This window comes from Saccostrea echinata, unplaced genomic scaffold, assembly GCF_033153115.1.
Source record: "Saccostrea echinata isolate AGI-Se365-2 ecotype Australia unplaced genomic scaffold, CSIRO_AGI_Sech_v1 ptg000027l, whole genome shotgun sequence".
Taxonomy (NCBI): Eukaryota; Metazoa; Mollusca; class Bivalvia; order Ostreida; family Ostreidae; genus Saccostrea; species Saccostrea echinata.
This window is the reverse complement of record NW_026889776.1, coordinates 3,125,709-3,144,960: the sequence shown is the minus strand read 5'-3', so window position 1 is coordinate 3,144,960 and position 19,252 is coordinate 3,125,709. Positions and strand designations below refer to the sequence as shown.

The window sequence follows — 19,252 nt, the reverse complement described above, 5'->3', positions numbered from 1 at the left end:
TTAGGCAAAATCTATCAGTAGAGCACTGGAATTCTGTAGTGGATGTGTAAGTGCCACCACTCTGAAAGAAGCCAGGAATCACTATTCTTTCCTGTCTGACTTAGCCAAAAATTTGGGAATCACTGTCAAAGAACAAGTAAGTACAGATACTCGTGTGTTTATTTTGAATTGCACACGTTACAGTTCCAAGGATGCATTCAGGCAAAACGCATCGGGGGGGGGGGGGGGGGGGTGACCCCTGCTTTTTCCAAGTAACTTTTTACTATTGAAAATGTTCATTGAAAGGCCCGTTGGCCCTCATTTTTTGTTGCAGTATAGTCAAATAAGGGTAATGTAGTAGTGTACGAATAAAATTTAAAATTTGGTACCTGTACTTAAAGAAATTGGAACTCCCCCTTCTTGCTTGTCAATAAATTGAAATTTTGCCCCCCCCCCCCTTCAAAAACGATGCTTCGTTCCTGGCATTATCTTCATAATGCACTGTATTATGTACTCTATATAAGTGTATGCCTATGCGCTTGTTTATGAGTATTCTGACTTTTCAGTTGAAGACACAAACAAAGGACACTAGATTCCGTTACTTGACAGATGATGATAAGAAACTTGGTGGGGCATTATTTGACACTCTATATAAAGTAGGAGACAGGGTCAATCTCACAGATGTTTGGCCAAATTACTTGTTCCTTATCGAGGTCTATAAACGGCATCGAGGAATATCTAGCACTGTATGTGAATACTTATCTTTCTTTACAAAACAAGAACAGTACATGTACAACTATTATAAAGAAGTGAGTCTAGCTGGATGTAAATTTTTTTCAAACGAAATTTTTTAATAAAAATCTGATTTTGGATGAAAATGTCATTTTTAACTTCACAATAATGAAAAAATCTTAAAATATATTTTATAACACCATTCCTCTTTAGCGTTTAATTAATGTCTGAAACTTCAAACCAAATTAATATAAACATGCGAGTTAACGTACGAACTTTACTAACGTAAAATTTTATCTGAACAGAGATTTACAATAGAGGAGGTAATGAACGCAAAAGAAAGTAAAAGTGCCATTTCTGAAATCCTAGAGAAATATGAATCGATGGGACATGACAAGAAGCAGATCAAAGATGCTCGAAAACAATATGAGTCTATATTGAACAATCAGTTTAGCTCTTTTGCATCAGAGGTATGAAATATGGGCCATGAATGTTAATGGTATGTAACATTTAATAAATAAAAAAAATAAATATATCATATCGATTTCCTTCAATCTTCCTCCATATAGCTCAAGACAATTCAAGAGAAGAACAAGAAAACAATAATCGAACCTCACCAAATACCATCAACATACAGTAAAAAAGCACCAGATCTGTATCATATCATTGGCGATGCTTGGGGAAACAGACGTGATCGCGCGGAGGAGGCAATCAAAGAATTTTTCTACATAATGCAAACATATCATCGTTTAAAAGAGGTGAATATGTAGGAACATAACATCTAGATTATGTTAAATGATAATAACAATGGTCAATGTCAATATATTTATTATTGTTTATCATTTAAGCAGATATTTCACTGAGAAATTTTGTTTAACGTATATATATATATATATATATATATATATATATATATATATATATATATATATATATATATATATATATATATATATATATAGAACCAATGTACACCTACGACATATGATGAAATTAAGAGTTCACGTACATCAACGGCTAGTTCTTCAATGGTGACAACAAAGCGTGTCTCGACAAATGGTATAGACTCTATCCTCCGTCAGTGTTCTGGAAAATATCAAAAAGAACTCCTTAAAAAGGCCGAGGAAGAATTAAAACGGCTCAAAAAATACGACAAGGACTTAAAATACCGAAAGGATTTGGTAAAAATTGTTTTACAAAATATTTAATATCATAATTGAAAATTTAAACAATGATCGAAATATGGGTTACAGTTCTTGCAAATACCTTACACGTAAAATATTGTCAAAAAGCTTTCTAAATCAATAAAAAAAAGATTGTTAATCCATTTACGTAACATGTATTACATGTATCACCTTCAATAATAGTTATCAGTTGTCGGTAAGGATAATCTTTAATAATAAAACTTACAGGAAAAACGTAAGAATGAGTGGTATATGAAAGGGTCAGAGGGACCTGTTGAATTGCTGAGATCTATTCCACAACCGAAAAGGCCGCTTCATAAGGTTCTCCAATATGCTAAGGATGATAAGACAATGGAAAGCGAGTTAGCTCTGTTAGAATATGGCTCTCTTCTTCACTCTGAAAGTCTGTTTCAGGAAATGGAAAGTCCTACGGTAATCATATTATCTGTTCTAATTCATGAATACTCCTTTCTTAGTTTTTGAAAGATGATATCACATATTAGCAATACTAATGCCCTGTTCACACGGAGAGTTTAAATCAAATTAAACTCTCCGTGTGAACAGGGCATAAGTATCGCGATCACCTCACAGTTATCTAACTTAATGCAGCTCTTTTGCTGCGAAGTTGAGGACTCTAAATATCGCGAGATCATTGCTAACGGTAGTGACAATCGAATGATTCGAACAACTACAATGTATTGCAGAGGGTTGAACTTAAAATAGTAGGTTTTCTAATTTGGAATGTTTAGAATTTTTCTTTATCAGCTTTCAAAAGTTTTAGATTATCAGAAAGAAATGGTTGAATTTAATTAGAAGCGTACGCTTAGTGAAAAGTATCAATAAAAATGTAACACACGATGACCAGCTTCTCTGGAATATTAATAGTGTTGTTCAGCGGATGTCCGCAAGATATTTCACCAGACTTCTTTCTTGTCTGCCCTTTAAAAATTCACAATGCTCGATCTTGCGTTGTATGCAACAGCACATTGCCCCCAGCTAACAGACGTTTCCTATCTTCACCGCAAAAGAGTTCCATTAAAGGACATCGCATGTTTCTAAATTATTTGAAATTGAAAGCGTATTATGTTCCTTATAACCGCAATTTATAAATTTAGTGATTTTACAGCGGATATACCGCGGTAATTGAACAATTACTGAATCAAATGAAAAAACCTTAGGTTAAAAATTCAAGTTTTAAAATTAGATAGCGATCATGTGACCCTGTGACGTCAAAGGCGTCAATGACCGATCAGCTCTTCACGTTAATCTTACTAAAATGTACGCGATACAACCTGGATTTTCTGAGTTATGGACTACCAAATCACTGATTTTGTTTATATGAAATCAGATATCCAACCTTAGATGTTTGAACTGTCAGCAGAGAAAATCTGAAAAATCTGTAAACGATGTAAAAATTAAATAGCAGCGACGATAGGAGACGCGGCGAAGACGAAGAAACACATCACAATACAATTTGATTTGTAATCTTATCACATGCATTAACCGATTTTACTCACAAATTTACCATAATGTAACTTTGTTATTCTTCATTTTTAGCTCTACTGGTCAGAGACCAGCTCCCAGGATCATGAAACAGACTTAGACTTAAGTCAAATTTTCAATTGCCTGTAAAATGTTTATCAGTTATAGAATTAATATCTAAATTTACAGATAACAACACTTTTGTGAGGCAATATTTCAAAATATTTTAAATTTGGTCTGCTTGACTTTGACATTATCTTAGTAAAACATAAAGATTTTGACTTAAGTTTAAGATGTTTCATGATCCTGGGACCAGAAGAGCTTATGCGATAGTAAGGTGTCCGTCCGTCTGTCTAGTTGTCTGTCCGTCTGTAAACAATTTTTTCAAAATGCTACTCCTCCTACAGTTTTAGTCTGATTTCAATATAACTTGGCACACAAGTAGACTACACTAAGATACATAATTCTTTGTATCTTTTTTGATTTCGATGAATGGTGTTGCCATGGTTACTAAAAATAGAAATTTCTGGGAAGTACTTTCAAAACACTACTCCTCCTACAGTGTTGGTCTGATTTCAGTATAACTTGGCACACCAGTAGACAACACTAAAATACATAATTCTGTGTATCGGTTCTTGATTTCGATGAATGGTGTTGCCATGGTTACAAAAAAAAAAAAAAATAGAAATTACTTTGAAATACTTCCAAAATGTTACTCCTCCTACAGTTTTGGTCTGATTTGAGTATAACTTGGCACACAAGTAGACTACACTAATATACACGATTCTGTTTATCGGTTTTTGATTTCCATGAATGGTGTTGCCATGGTTCCAAAAAAAATTGAAATTTCTGTGAAATACTTCCAAAATGTTACTCTCCTCCTACAGTTTTGGTCTGATTTCAGTATACATTGTAACTTGGCGCACAAGTAGACTACACTGAGATACATGATAATATTATTGTCTTTTTTTTGTTGTTGATTTTGTTGAATGATGTTGCCATGGTTACTAAAATTGAAATTTCTGTAAAATTCTTTTAAAAGGCAACTCCTCCTCGGTTTTGATGATTGCAATAAATCTTGCCACAAAAGAGACTAAACCAAGGATCATTATTCTATTAATTGCTGTTGCAAAGTTTCAAGTCCAAGTGCTACTTTTATCTTCCTTTGTTATAAGTACAAACCAGTAGAGCTACAGACTCATCAGAGACTTCTGCCTTCATATAGGGCCTATTTTGTGAAGGGTAATAATTTCCCGATCACAAATCATTGCTGTAGAAAGAGCTTCAGATTCTAAATGTTTGGAATAAAAAAAAAATATCTCAAAAGCCTTATACCTTAGAACTAGTTAATATTTCTATAATAATTGAAAAGCATGTTAGGAATGGATTTTTTCAGCATTTTTAGTAATTAAGCTGTATTTGTCGCTGATAAGTCCATAAACAGTGTTTAAATTCTCATCTCTCTATCTCTGAATTGTCGCATATGACGTCAGAGCAGTATTTCGCCGAAATCCGATTGAAATATGCAAATTTCAACTCTCAATATCGCTTAAAATATGGTTATAAAACGTTTATTGTATTCAGTATTTTGTTAAACAAGGTTGTAGATAATATTTTTTTTTTATAAAATTACGATTTTTTAAAAAATCATGCGATAAGTCCATGAAGTTAAGTAATCGGAATATCAAGTATTGCTTCTATAATATTTCGATTTTAGATAAATAAACAGTCATTAAGTTATCCTTTTTATTCTCCGCTTTCACAAGGGGAGGGTTAATAATTAGGGTCTGTTCGTCCGTCTTTCTGACTGTCATTCTGTCTTTGTGTAACACTTTCGTTTCCGGACGATATCCTAAAAAGTCTTTCAGCTTTTGCGATGAAATTTTATATAACAACTCTTTATGGCCTAAAAAAGCCTCTATAGATATTTATGTCAAAAGTTCAAAATTCAAGGTCAGAAATTCCTAGTGTAATTATCCGGAAATTTATATTGTGACCATTAGGGTTTAGCCATAATGTTGCAGATGTAGACATCCGTGTATAAAGGCAGGTAACGTAATTGTTTATCTCCTCGCATTAAAGAGTTCCTATAGTCTGTTTTACTTGAATCTATCTATACAATAGCCACAGTAGACAGTGGTTCAGAATCACATAAAAGAAAACAGACCATATAGGAACTCTTTAATGCGAGGAGATAAACAATTACGTTTCGTGTTTTGGAGTGGCAAGCCACTCAGCGGCTAACCGGCAACGGAGGTTAGCCACCTGTAATTTGTCTTATTAACCTAACCTGTCTGGCGACCAGGCTGTTGTGCGCAGTGTATCTTCCTTAATAAGGCTAGGAGTGTGCATAGCAGTTGAAGGGCTGCATGTCACTTAAACTGACTGTGTCCTGAATAAGGCTGCAGTACAAGCATCAGTCCTAGGTTGGCCAGTGCAAGGCTGACAGTCTACCCACTGCAATTGACTCGATCATTTGTAACTATTTGATTATTTCCCTATTCCATATTGTCGTCGTGATTATTAACCTAGATAAGGGTAGGCCGTACTATTTGTATATATTTGCAGGCCTTTGTTTTCAATCAATTGCGAATCATTTATTAAGAAAATTGTTATATTGAAATCATGCATCCCCCAAAACCTTGAATCGACAAGGTGCGATCCCGATAGGAGTTAATATTCGGCTCGAGACACGTTACAATACATGTATATTGCCAAGAAATGGTTTCTAGCTGATACATGTAACTCTAGTCCTATTTGATGAGCTTTTTTCAGTGGAATTTTAGATCAGAAATTCATGCCTTGCATAAAATGGATTCCTGATGATTTTTTTTTTTAAATAATGTATTTATATTCAATAACATATAACAAAATATCGAGGCAAAACTTCCGCAGAAGCCCTCTGTATATACCTCACCTGGGGTGCCAGAAGCTCCCTGGATCGGTATTTTTTTAATATATAATTTACAAAATTGTATACATTACGTGAGGAAAAGTACACGGATATATATTGTTAACATTTCATTTCTATACATATGCATATATATCATTGTATAATATTTCTTTTGTAAATAAAATAAATATTATAGATGAAATATCTATACTTTATTTATATACTTTTCAAAATACATACAATCAAAACATAAAGAAAATCTTCTCTTTTTTTTTGCATCCTTTGCTATTAAATAATACTGATATAATGATGAATTTAAAAAAAGCTAACATTGCATGTGCATTTACGTTTTCATTTTGTAATATTCTAAAATTAAATGTTCAATATATTCTACTTGTCCACAACTTGTACAATTTTTCCCCACCTCTTTATTCCATTTACTTACATTATATTTACAGTTCAGCTGGTTATGTAAATTAAAGTTTAAAATTGAATTCTGCTATCTGTTTATCAAATGCATTTAATATCTTAGCTGTATAAATATTTTTCCATGGACCATTTGTTATATTGAATTCTTTTGACCACTTCGTTTTCATTATTGGCTTTTGCTTCTTTTTAGAAAGTAGAATTTTGTAATAAAATCCTGATTTTTCAAATTCTGGGTTTTTACTTTTTCCTTGAAAAAAATAGGGCTTTTGTATATTAGTGTTTTTACATTACAGTAATCTATATTTAGCTTTTTAATTGCTTTTTTAATTATTAGATATTCACATAAGTAATTACTCTTTGATTCAAGAATCTCTTTTACATCCGTAATATCTTTCATACCTTCTGTTGTAAACAGATCTTTTACGTATAGAACACCACTTCTTGCCCAGTTTTTTAAAAGATATAGTGGTTTATTGTCGTGTTTAATGAAAGTGTTTAACCATAAGTTTTCTGTAATTTTATTACGCGGTGATGATAACGATTTACATTCGTTAAAACTACAGAAAATATCCTTGTAAAATTTCGAGAATTTGTTTAAAACGTTGAAATTCCTGGTGATAATTTTATTTCATCTTGCGATTAGTTTTTTATACCTTTATTCAATATAAACCCCAATAGTTTTTGAGATCAAATGGCCAAAGACCATGGTAGGAAATTAATATATTGCATCCATAACTTTAGATGATAACTTTAGTTCCCGTGAGCGTTTGCAACTAATTTTTAAGGTCATTCATTTATTATACAGCGCACTTGAAAAGCGCGAGGTGTATAGTGATGGGGGAGTCCGTCCGTCCATTACGCTTTAGGGTACAGATCTCTCACCAGCTTCTTCCTCCTATACCACTGAAAAAATTTAATGAGACTTTCACGGAATCTTTATTTTATTTATTATTTATTATTTTTTTTAATCCATGGTAACCTCCTGTTTTACTCTTTCGACCGGACACATGATTTATTTTTCCCATGAAATATGGAGATATTCAAGCTCAAAGTCCATTTAAACAATATAAATCGGGAGCAGAGCAGACAGACATCGGAGGCGGGATCAGGTGCCATTGAGGAGTGAACATCTCCTGCCGACTGATCACACCCATAGACAAATCCGTAGACAATTCAGTGTGTAAATAATGGCCTGACAACGTCAGTCAGCATTTGATTTAATGATAGGTTGTATTTGCTGACAAGGTAATTGTATCGACCATAAAACTTACGAAATGATGACTTCAAATGAGAATGTTGATATTCTTGTTTCATCAACTTGATTGTCAATAGCTTGCCTCGTTTTAGAGATTGTTCATACGTGGAGCATGCTCTTGCGTATCGAATCAACTGGGAGACAAAACCCCAAATGCAGGTGATAAGCGTATATTGCTACATAAGTAAGGGAAGTTGACGATTAAAAAATGAATTCATCACGTTTATCTTAAAGCTTTGTTGTTAGGTTACCATTAAAGTCTTTTTCTTGTAAAATATCCAAGCATGAAACAGATTGTCAGACTCTGTGGAATCTTTTATTTCAAGCTCACTGTGATATATCGAGTAGACATATGAATGGAAGTAACTATTGTTAATTGATAATACCTCGTCGATATATCTAAATGTCGAGTTGATGGCCAAAGCAAGTGTTTTCCTCTTCTCATGTGGAAGTTTTTGAATAAATTCTGCTTCATATGATTACAAAAATTGGCTTGCTAATAAAGGGCGCATTTAGTACCCATGGGAATTCCTATAGATTGTTGGAAGACCTGATCTCCAAAAACTACATAGATATTGTCAATCAGAAACTAAAGCATCTTTTTAATATCACTTCAGAGTACTCGAGTGTACAAGCAGAATGTTTTATAACAAAATAATTTTGCAAATGACCAATGACAGGGTAAGTATATTTACGAGTTCCGTTTCTATTGGAAAAGTAGCTGTCTGTGATGTAAAAAAGCCTGGACTTTAATCCATCGTGGGAAATGATTGTATAAAGTGTAGAAAAGTCTCAAGTGTAGCAAACTATGGCTAAAAGATGGGTACCCCCCTATATTACAGAAAGATTATCTTTTCTATAATATCGGAGGTACCCATCTCTTATCAACAACTCCTCCTATATCACTGAATAAGATATAATGATACTTTCATAGAATCTTTATGAGATAGGCCATTGTGTACCTCCTAATATACTTGTTGATAGGATACATATTTCCGGTTTCCCACATCAAAAATAGACACTGTCATTTTTTTTTATATTATCGGAGGTACCCATTTCTTACGCAACTCCTCCTATACCACTGAATAAAATTTAATGATACCGTCGTAGAATCTTTATTATATAGTGTCATTGTGCACCTCCTACTTTATAATTTGATCCAACAGATATTTGGGTTTTCCCATAGCAAAAAATGGATTTTATCATAATACTCAATTGAGAGCGGCGGGGGGGGGGGGGGATAATTTTGTGAGCTCACTGCTTGCAGTGCCTAAAAAGACACCTATTGACTTTAAGGCCTAAAGTCGAAAGGTCAGAGTCGATTTTTTCTTTCTCCATCTGCATTTTTTCCGGTCTTCTGCCTTTTCTTTTTCCTTAAGGGGGGGGGGCATTCCTCACGATGGATGAAAGTCCAGGCTTTTTGACATCATAGACAGCTGCTTTTACAATAAAAACGGAACTCGTAAATATACCTACCCTGTCATTGGTCAAATCCCTGAATTAGCTTGTTATTGCTTATTGTCACTTTTATTTGAAAAGCGAAATCCAAGAAGATATCGATTTTAATAAAAGAAAGAGGTCTTGTTGCGAGTTTAAATGACAAAAGCAATAGTACATATGTTATTTTTTTCTCTTTAGGACGTTAGTGAGCAAGCAGCTGGAACAAGTGCATCTGTTTATAATGATCCCTCAGAAAGAAAGAGCATTGGTGATATATTGAACAAAATGAAAAATATCGTCAACCCTGAGGTGTATAAATATGCAAAAGAGGAATACCAGAAGCTACAGGATATAGAAAAGATGATAGCACGGGATGACAGTTTGGTGCGGTACTTGTTAACCTTTTCTTATAATTAAGACAATAAATGCATTCACACTGAAAAATATTTAGGAAAGACTTCAGTTGAAAAAGTAGCATAGTTATCTGTACATTACCCATTAGGATATGTGTTAACAGTAGAGCGATCTTAAAGGAGGCTTTATTCACTGCAAACTGAATAGTTCTAATTCCAGTGTAGCTTGGAGAAGTTAGAGTAATCGGCTCTTAAATTTAAAATTGAATCTTCATAGAATATTACCCAATTCGTTTTGATAGTAAAGTATAATTCTTAAAATTGCATTAGATCAAGATTAAGCAATTGATGCTTTATTTACTTGTATTTTCCCAACGTAAGTAAGCAACAGTATACAGTTGTTGACTGGGGTAGAGGGAAACAGTCGATCCGTTGGACCGGTGTGCAAGCTGTTGCCCAAGGCCGTAGGCCGCGGGCAACAGCTTGCACACCGGTCCAACAGATCGACTAGCTGTTTCCCGAGACTCCTGTCAACAACTGTTTTGTTATACTCCTACTAAATCAAATTCATAAATCTATTAGAAAATAAAAACAGAGTCATCAGATATTCGAGAATATTTTCAGCAGTTTTCACAACATTTTTCATATTTTTACTGTCCCTACTTTTAAGTATCGCCTGGATTTCATCCTCGTTCGCCGCAGGAAAACTAACATCGGATATTTCTTTTTATCTGTTTTCTGTTTAACGAAATGTTTAAATTACTCGGCACTCCTCGGCTGATTACATTTAACTCACGGTTACCCGAATCAGCCGAGGTTTGCCGAATGAGGAAAAGATAACTCAATTTAGCGCCATTTGACGTCAGCGGGCAACAGTCTTTTTTAACTGTCTATTTTAACAGTTCCTGGACTGATAGTCGGGGAAAACAGTCAAACTGTTGGACTTTTTAAAGTAAGAAATTGTATAGGGACTGTTTAGTAGGGGTATAACAATGAGCTCTGTTCACTAATACTTAATTTTCTTTGATTTTTATGCCCCCGTATCGAAGATTCGGGGGGTATATAGTTTTGCCCTGTCCGTCCGTCTGTCTCTCTGTCTGTTTGTCCGCAAAAACTTTAACATTGCCCGTAATTTTGATTGGTTGGAGCTATGGCTTTCATATTTCACATGTGTATTCCTTGTGACAAGACCTTTCTTTGTGTACCACCATATTTGACCTTTTGACCTTGGAGTTTGACCCAGTTTTGCAAACTTTTTCTCAACTTTAACCTTGGCCATAACTTTTGAACAATTGATGCTAGGGCTTTCATATTTCACATATGTAATCCTTGTGACAAGACCTTCCTTTGGATACCAACAACTTTGACGCTTTGACCTTGACCTTGGAGTTTGACCTACTTTTGGAAATCTTTAAACTTGGACACAACTTTTGAAAAGTTGTTACTAGCGCTTTCATATTTAATATGATTTTTCCTTGTGACAAGACCTTCCTTTGGATACCAACAATTGTAATCCATTGACCTTGACCTACTTTTGAAAAACTTTAATCTTGGTCTTAACTTTTGAACGATTGGTTCTTCAGCTTTCATATTTCACCTGTACATTTCTTGTGAGAAGGCCATTCCTTAGGCACCATTAATTTTGACCATTTGACCTTGATCTTGATGTTTGACTTACTTTTGAAAAACTTAAACCTTTTCCATATCTATTCAATGGTTGCTACTAGGACTTTCATATTTCACAGATATATTCGTCGAGACAAGACCTTACTTTGGGTACCAACATATTTGATTTGCATTTGAGAAAGTTTAACCTTTGCTTTAAGTTGCCATACGGGGGCATCAGTGTTTCACAAACACATCTTGTTTTTCCCTGGGAAAATATGACCCGTCAACGGTACCCAACTAGTATGTTGAAATTAATATGTATTCATATATATAATATCATTTTCTCAAAGTCAAAGAAAATTCATGGCATATTGAGCTTCCTTAGAGAATGTTTAAAATTGTGAAGTTTCTGTACTTTATTTCATAGAGAGTAAGAAAAGACAAATGGAAAATTCATAATCTTGATGGTCCTTTGGGGTATATTAATGTGGAAATTCCCAATAGACCTCTCCACGTTGTCTTAAATCGCGCACAAAAGGAAGGTGTTAAGGGAAGTGACTTTGCTCTAATGGATTATGGATCCATGCTTCACTCAGAAGTTCTCTATGACAGTAAGGACAATATGGCACAGGTATCATCACGACAAGGCATTATTTAATGTGACTTATCAATTTTATTGTTAGTGTGGATCTGTCACTGTTTTTGTTGATGATCGTTTGTAGATGGCTCCAATGCCACAGGAATTTGAGAAAACGGAAAATGTTCAGGCAAAACATGGTAATGTTGAAAATGTCAGAGAACTGCATCCGGTAAGAGTTGTCCCGGAAGTAGGTCGAGTACAGAGGGAACAGGAGAGATCACGATGCAATGACGATCACATGTTTATGTTACAGCAAGAAATCGACAAGCTGACAGAGCAACTTAATATAAAAAACACAGAAATTGAAGACCTGACAACCAGGTGGACTGAAATTTATTATACATGTACATTTACAAAGAACAGAATTCCTTGAAAGTAGTAAATGTAGTCTAGTTCTTTCATATGATACGATGTAAGTTTTATTTCAGATTGAGTCAAGCGGCGAGTAATAGTTTGATGTATAACAACCCAAGCATAGCTGATCTAAGTGATAAAAATCGTCCGACAAAATTAGGAGAACGGTTTGGGCAGCTTTACGATAATGAGTGGTCTGAAGCCTACGAAACTCTAAAAATTTCAATACCTTCAGAAAAGATTGTATATTCTATTCTTGCGGATGTTGTCAAGGTGAGTTAAATAACCTAAGTTTATAATGTCTTAAATGCTCACTCCTCAGCCAGGAACATGATCCTCTAATTTATTAATAAATTGAATACTTCTCAAAATGAATATTGAAATCAATTTTTAGTGCAGTAATTTTAATTTCATGCATCTAAAAAAGATTCAAGGTTCTTTGAAGTTTCAAAAAGGTCTTGCAAAAAGTAAACAGATGCATCCCATGAAAGTACAAAATAGTTAAATTTATATAAATACTTAAATGTAGTACATATGTAGTATGTAAATTACATTTCTAGAGAAATTGAATTTCATTTAATTTTGCATTATATATCAATGTTTATTAGCATGAAATGAATTGGAAGGGATTTGTGAATTTCACGTTTTACACTATTATTATATAACAATTGAAGTTAAATAAAATAAATAAAATACCGCGTAAGTACAGGTATAAATAACATGCAATTTTTTCCAATGCCTAGATACGTATAGTCCTTTTTTGTCCTAAAAATACTCGTTGGTCAATTTTCAATTAAAAAAAAAATGCATAATTAGTTCTTTTATTATCGTTTCTTAAAAATCTATATTTGAGAATTGATAATCTTCCCTGTATAATATGATTAACTAAATTGATGAACTTTCAAGAAATAACATGGATATATACACAATATATGTACTTTGTGAATTCAGTGACATGTTTATGAGCATTTTCAATTATTACTGCAGGACCCGAGGAACGGACTACCATAAGCTGAATGGAATACATAAATTAAATGAATTACGATGTATAGATGTATAATAATCAGGGCACACATTACATAAATTATATATATATATATATATATATATATATATATATATATATATATATATATATATATATATATATATATATATATATATATATATATATATATATATATTAATGAAACTAATTTTCACAATATTCATATTAGGATATATTCCAATATTGTGAAAAGGCCTTACAACAGCAAATTGCAGACATCAAACATGATTTGGAAAAAAGAACAAGGGAGCCTCGGTTTTTTTACGATAAAAAGGTGAAATCGAAAGAGGATTTCATTTTTTTAATGAAGATTTTCAATAAAAATTTAAAATTTTTGACAAGTTATTTGAAAAAGCATAAGAAAAGAGAAAAGAAAATTCTAGCAGTATAACATTATACTACTTCAAAATTGTATTAATTCATTTCTTATGCCGTATACTTTTAGTCATTTTCTGGGATTGGTAAAACAGATGAAATGTTGAGTTGGATGTGTGAAAAATATGCTACGGAGTTTCAGAAAGGAAACGCTGTGTATTCAGTGCAAGGTTTGACCAAGGTAAGGACTAGCGGTCACATGCATGTAATACTGTAATAGATGATATCGATACATGTATTAATGGGTCTTGCCTACATAGGCAAACATTTGAGCAATTAAAATGTAGAGACATTAAATTTCTATAATGAAACTGCATGGGCTGTAGATTAATTAATTCCAAATCAGGGATAAGTAAAGAATTAAAAAAAAACCAATATTCCTTCTTTTTAACACATTTTACACAGAAGAAACACAAAAAATGTACATAGATTTTTAAGTTGAAAGCCTTATGAACAAATCTAAAATTTAAATTCACAGACGCGCCTCGGATAGTCCCAGTCCATCACAACAGTTGCTCTCAACAATATTTATGATTATGATTCACATAAAAAAATCTCTTATTGTTTGAATAATGATATTTTCTTCCTTTTCAGATTTATAAAGATTATTGTAAACATAGGCAATTTTTAAACAGTTATCCTGGAATTATGGAGAAGATAGAATCATATGTGAACCTTGCAGTTGAGTTGTGTTGGTTGATGTGTGCACAGACCCCTCCCATGCAGCTACTCTTTGCAAGAAGGAACGATAAAGTTGATAAAACTTACTTCCGGTGCATGGGACACTCTGGAGATAAAGTTGATATTTGTATTTGGCCTGCGGTGTTACTCCATGATGGAGGCCCGGTTGTAATGAAAGGACAAATCTTACCTTTGTAAATTTAGATATAATTGGTCTCAAATATTTTGATAATTTTGCATGATCATCTTTAAGAATTTATTAAATTATGAGTGACTAATAGCATGTTGAGTCATTTGCATTTTTATTTTAAATAAATTGAGTGTCGTCCTGTTAATGCTAGTATTTTTGTACAGTACTGTCGAGTTATAGTACACGGATTTATCACTTTTTCTTGTTAAAAATGAATGAAAGAAACTGGATATCTGATTGGTAAATGACTCAATGTAGATATAAATATACAGATATTAAAACTGCACATCTTTGTATTTTGTTTTAATAGTTTTGAAATTGTTCATCTCAAGCAAATAATTTACATAGATTCACATTATTCCATTTATTCTGTCAAATGTTAATAAAAAAAATTAACAGAATATATTATATTCTTACAGTATACATGTGTAATTTACGGAAGCTCATATAGGACCTATCAAAAATCATTTTGAATTCGATGTATGGAATTGTTGAATTTGTTAAAACGAATTTCATGCGTTATATCAGTTTTTCCTTTGGTTATAATGAATTAAATTTGATAGTATAACAGTATTTGTTATTTGTTGAATTCGTTAATGCACATAGTTCCTACTGTATATTCTACCGCGCAATGATAAGGCTTCAGTGAGTGTAAATACAGTGAGTGTAAATACTGGTATGACAAATTTAAAAACAAGAGGCCCATGGGCCATATCGCTCACCTGAGTAACTTTGGCCATGCTGTTCTTTACCAGATTCCCCCCCCCCCCCCCCTTGTAATACCTATTGTGGCCCCGCCCTATCCCGGGGGGTCCTGTTTGAACAATTTAGAATCCCAGTGGTTCTTGAGAAGAAGATTTTTTAAGATTTTTCCTATATATTTCAATGTAAAACTTGGATTCCCTATTGTGGCCCCGCCCTACCCCCGGGGGTCATGATTTTAACAATTTAGAATCTACACTACCCAAGGATGCTTCCAAATAAGTTTCAGCTTTTCTGGCCCAGTGGTTCTTGAGAAGAAGATTTTTAAAGATTTTTCTTATATATTGCAGTGTGAAACTTGGATTCCCTATTGTGGCTCCGCCCTACCCTCAGGGGTCATGATTTTAACAATTTAGAATCTACATTATCCCAGGATGCTTCCATGTAAGTTTCAGCTTTTCTGGCCCAGTGGTTCTTGAGAAGAAGATTTTTAAAGATTTATTCCTCTATATGTCAATGTAAAACTTGGATTCCCTATTGTGGCCCCGCCCTACCCCCGGGGGTCATGATTTTAACAATTTAGAATCTACACTACCCAAGGATGCTTCCACATAAGTTTCAGCTTTTCTGGCCTAGTGGTTCTATTTTTGTCTTTTCTTGATTATCTCCCCTTGTAAGGGGACTTGGCCCTTTATTTTTACAATTTAAACTCCCCTTCACCCAGGAATACTTTGTACCAAGTTTGGTTAAAATTGGCCCAGTGGTTCTTGAGAAGAAGTTGAAAATGTGAAAAGTTTACAGACGGACGGACGGACGACGGACAACGGGTGATCAGAAAAGCTCACTTGAGCTTTCAGCTCAGGTGAGCTAAAAAAAACTGTTACAACAGATTGAATTCCTTCAAACGACTTCCAGAATTTATTAAACCGAATTAAATTCGTTTTATTGAATCCGACATTTAAGACCTGTAGAAAAATATTCAAAAAAGCGAATTGTCAGATTTCGTTTTAACGAATTTAATAAGCTATTGCAAAATTAAGAGTTTGTTTAAAAAATTTAATTCATTATAACAAAAATTTGATTTTGTCATAATGAATTCAAGAAATTTGTTGTAACACATTAAATTTGTTACAACGAATTTAAAAAAATTGATAGAACGAATTAAATGCGTTTTACAAAGTTAACAATCCATTACAAACCGTTCACGTAGTTCAGTCGGTAGAGCGCTCGCTCCGTGATCGGGAGGTTGTGAGTTCGAATCTCGGCCGCGACTGACCTAAGTCAATAAAAAATGGGTAGCAACTGTTCCTCCGCCATGCGCTCGGCACTTTGAAGTGAAAGTTGCGGGTCCCTCGGATGAGACCTTAAAAACCGAGGCCCCGTGTCACGGCAGGCGTTGGCACGATAAAGATCCCTCGCTGCTCAATGGCCCTGAGTGCCGAGTAAAGGTCAAAATTTGAAGCCCTTCACCGGTATATGGTGACGTCTCTATATGAGTCAAAAATCCTCGAATGGGACGTAAAACAACATACAATCAATCAATCAATCAATCAATCCATTACAATGTACATCGGATTAAAACATATTTTTTATGAGTCCTAAATGGGCTTCCGTAGCAGTTAACTGGATAATCACACATACACACACTTGAACATTTCAGGGTTTTATTACAGTTCAGAAGATAGCAATATCGAAACTATTCATCTATCTATCTACGGTTTAAAGTATACAGAATACTGGACATCTCTAACGTCGCGCAACAGAGATTTGTAAATTTACTTGTAACTACATGTAGTGCGACAATTATAATTCATTAAACATACTGCCTGCGAAAGCCAACTTTGAATGCTATGAGTATGATACAATGTATATTTTATTTTTTTTAAATCAAAGTACAGATTTAGAATCCAGATCATAGATTTTTTATTGGAAAAACCAAACACTAGATTTGGCGCATTCCCAATAATATGACACGTATAATTATATATGCTTTAAATGGACAAAACGGGAACAAAAAATCATTATCAAATCTGCATGTTAACAACATTGCTGTTAGTTATGCTTCAGTGGACAGAGACCCCCATAACCAGGAAGATTGTTCTGAAGGACTGCTAGAATGGCGTCCCTCTCTATTTTCAGTTTTTTCCTTTTGATGTATTTTTTGGACAAAGCTGGTAAGTTGATACATTTATTTGGGTCTAATGGCAGTAGTTTACTTCCCATTTTGTGAATAAATGTATACATCATGAATTTTCGTGAGGTAAACTATGAAAAAAAAAAATTTTAATTAATGAATGTTCTTTTCGATTCTCATGTTTCCCTATTTGGAGACATGATCAATATCTCTTTTCTCTCTGGTATATGATCAGTTGATTTTTTGCTTTAGATTTCAATCCATTATTAAAGTCTGTTAAACTATAATTATTTTTAAACAAATCTTCCTATTAGAATAACGACATTGATATTAAACAAATGTCTATTTCAGTCTGAAGGTATTAAAACTGTGACTAAAATAAAACGAAAGGAGGACAGTGATACTAAAATACAGCAATTTATTTAAAAATAGAGTCGTTATTTTAAACTTATAAGATCTTTAGTTTGGACATGGTGATTTATTTTATAAACAAGATTGACCAACAAAACGCACTCATGAAGAACTAAGCAAAACGTTGATAAATCACCAGGAACCACCAGAACTTATATGTACTTTTGACAATTATCAATTTGAAATAAAAAAGTGTAAATGTAGCTTGCATTGGGGGACCAGTACAGAATATATTTAACAAACGAGACAGAACATGACATATGGAATGACATTATTAAATAGACAAACCTGTACAGTGAGGCAGAACATACGTGGAATGACATTATTAGATAGAAAGAAACTGGGGGGATAAGCCGAGCCATATGCCTACATAACGATCGATAAAAAATCAATAAATTCATTTTACAAAAATTTCACTTTTTGTTGAATTAATGTAATGCTTATTACCATTTGCATATAAATTTGACAAAACCTGAATACTGTAACAGCGAAAATGATTCTGATTAACACAACAAAATGGCATCACGCTCAATTTTCACAGAAACTGACATAAATTGGATGATATAATTACATTTTTTAAATAGAGTGGGTCATCGTACCATTTTTTTGAGAACGATTAATGAAAGGCAATGGAAAGATGTTGCTTTTTACACTTGCAAAAATTTGGTATGAAGACCCACTCTACATAAAAAATTAAGTTAACTTACTTAAATTTTCACCGTGGTCTTAAAAAAATCTAAGTCCAAAAACGCTTGCTAAATATAGAGAACTGTATGCTATTTAAATGGAAATGTAAGTGTGACTCCGTGGTCTAGTAGTTAGCGATGAGCTCTTTAAAGGGACGTTTATTGAGGAAAGTGTTCGAGTCATGCTCCGATTTTTTTTTTTTTTTTTTTGTTGTTGTTGTTGTTGATTTTTTTGGTTTTAATTTTGTTTTACTTTATAAAAAATGTCTATAGGAATAACATATTTTTCACTGGAAATAAAATATATACATGTAGTAATGAACTTATTTACAGTAAATTATTTAAAATGCCGGATAAAAATTATAATAGATATTTGACTACTTTTATTCCCGTTTTATTTATTTTAAATAAAAGCGCTTCTAGATCACCATTATCATTATATACGATGTTAACATTTTTATAATATCCCCACAATAAGTGTAAACACTCAATATGCAGATTAATTAATAGAAGTCCTTACCCATGTTAGACATTTGTGACATTAAATGAAAGTCAACTGTTTAGCTTGTTTAGAATATAAATATCATTTTGAAAACTACGGTAAACATTAAAATGCTTAAGTAAATTCGAACAATTGAGAGATTTTTTCCAATAAATGTTCTTGCATAGCCGAAAA

At 33.3% G+C, this 19,252-nt stretch overlaps 1 protein-coding gene across 2 annotated transcripts; it reads left to right on the top strand.

Moving 5' to 3' along the window:
* Positions 1 to 15,216, top strand: LOC133193446 (uncharacterized). 2 transcript variants are annotated; one of them, XM_061329393.1, is made up of 13 exons: positions 1 to 136; positions 546 to 725; positions 1,017 to 1,181; positions 1,281 to 1,469; positions 1,674 to 1,892; positions 2,124 to 2,327; positions 9,593 to 9,778; positions 11,783 to 11,986; positions 12,078 to 12,316; positions 12,424 to 12,622; positions 13,567 to 13,671; positions 13,843 to 13,953; positions 14,367 to 15,216. In XM_061329393.1, the coding sequence occupies exons 3-13, from the start codon at positions 1,038 to 1,040 to the stop codon at positions 14,649 to 14,651; spliced, it is 2,085 nt and encodes a 694-aa protein (XP_061185377.1). In that variant the 5' UTR covers positions 1 to 136; positions 546 to 725; positions 1,017 to 1,037; the 3' UTR covers positions 14,652 to 15,216. The 2 variants fall into 2 exon arrangements, with proteins under 2 accessions (XP_061185377.1, XP_061185378.1); XM_061329394.1 differs by lacking the exons at positions 1,674 to 1,892; positions 2,124 to 2,327.
* The last annotated feature ends 4,036 nt before the right edge of the window (positions 15,217 to 19,252 follow it).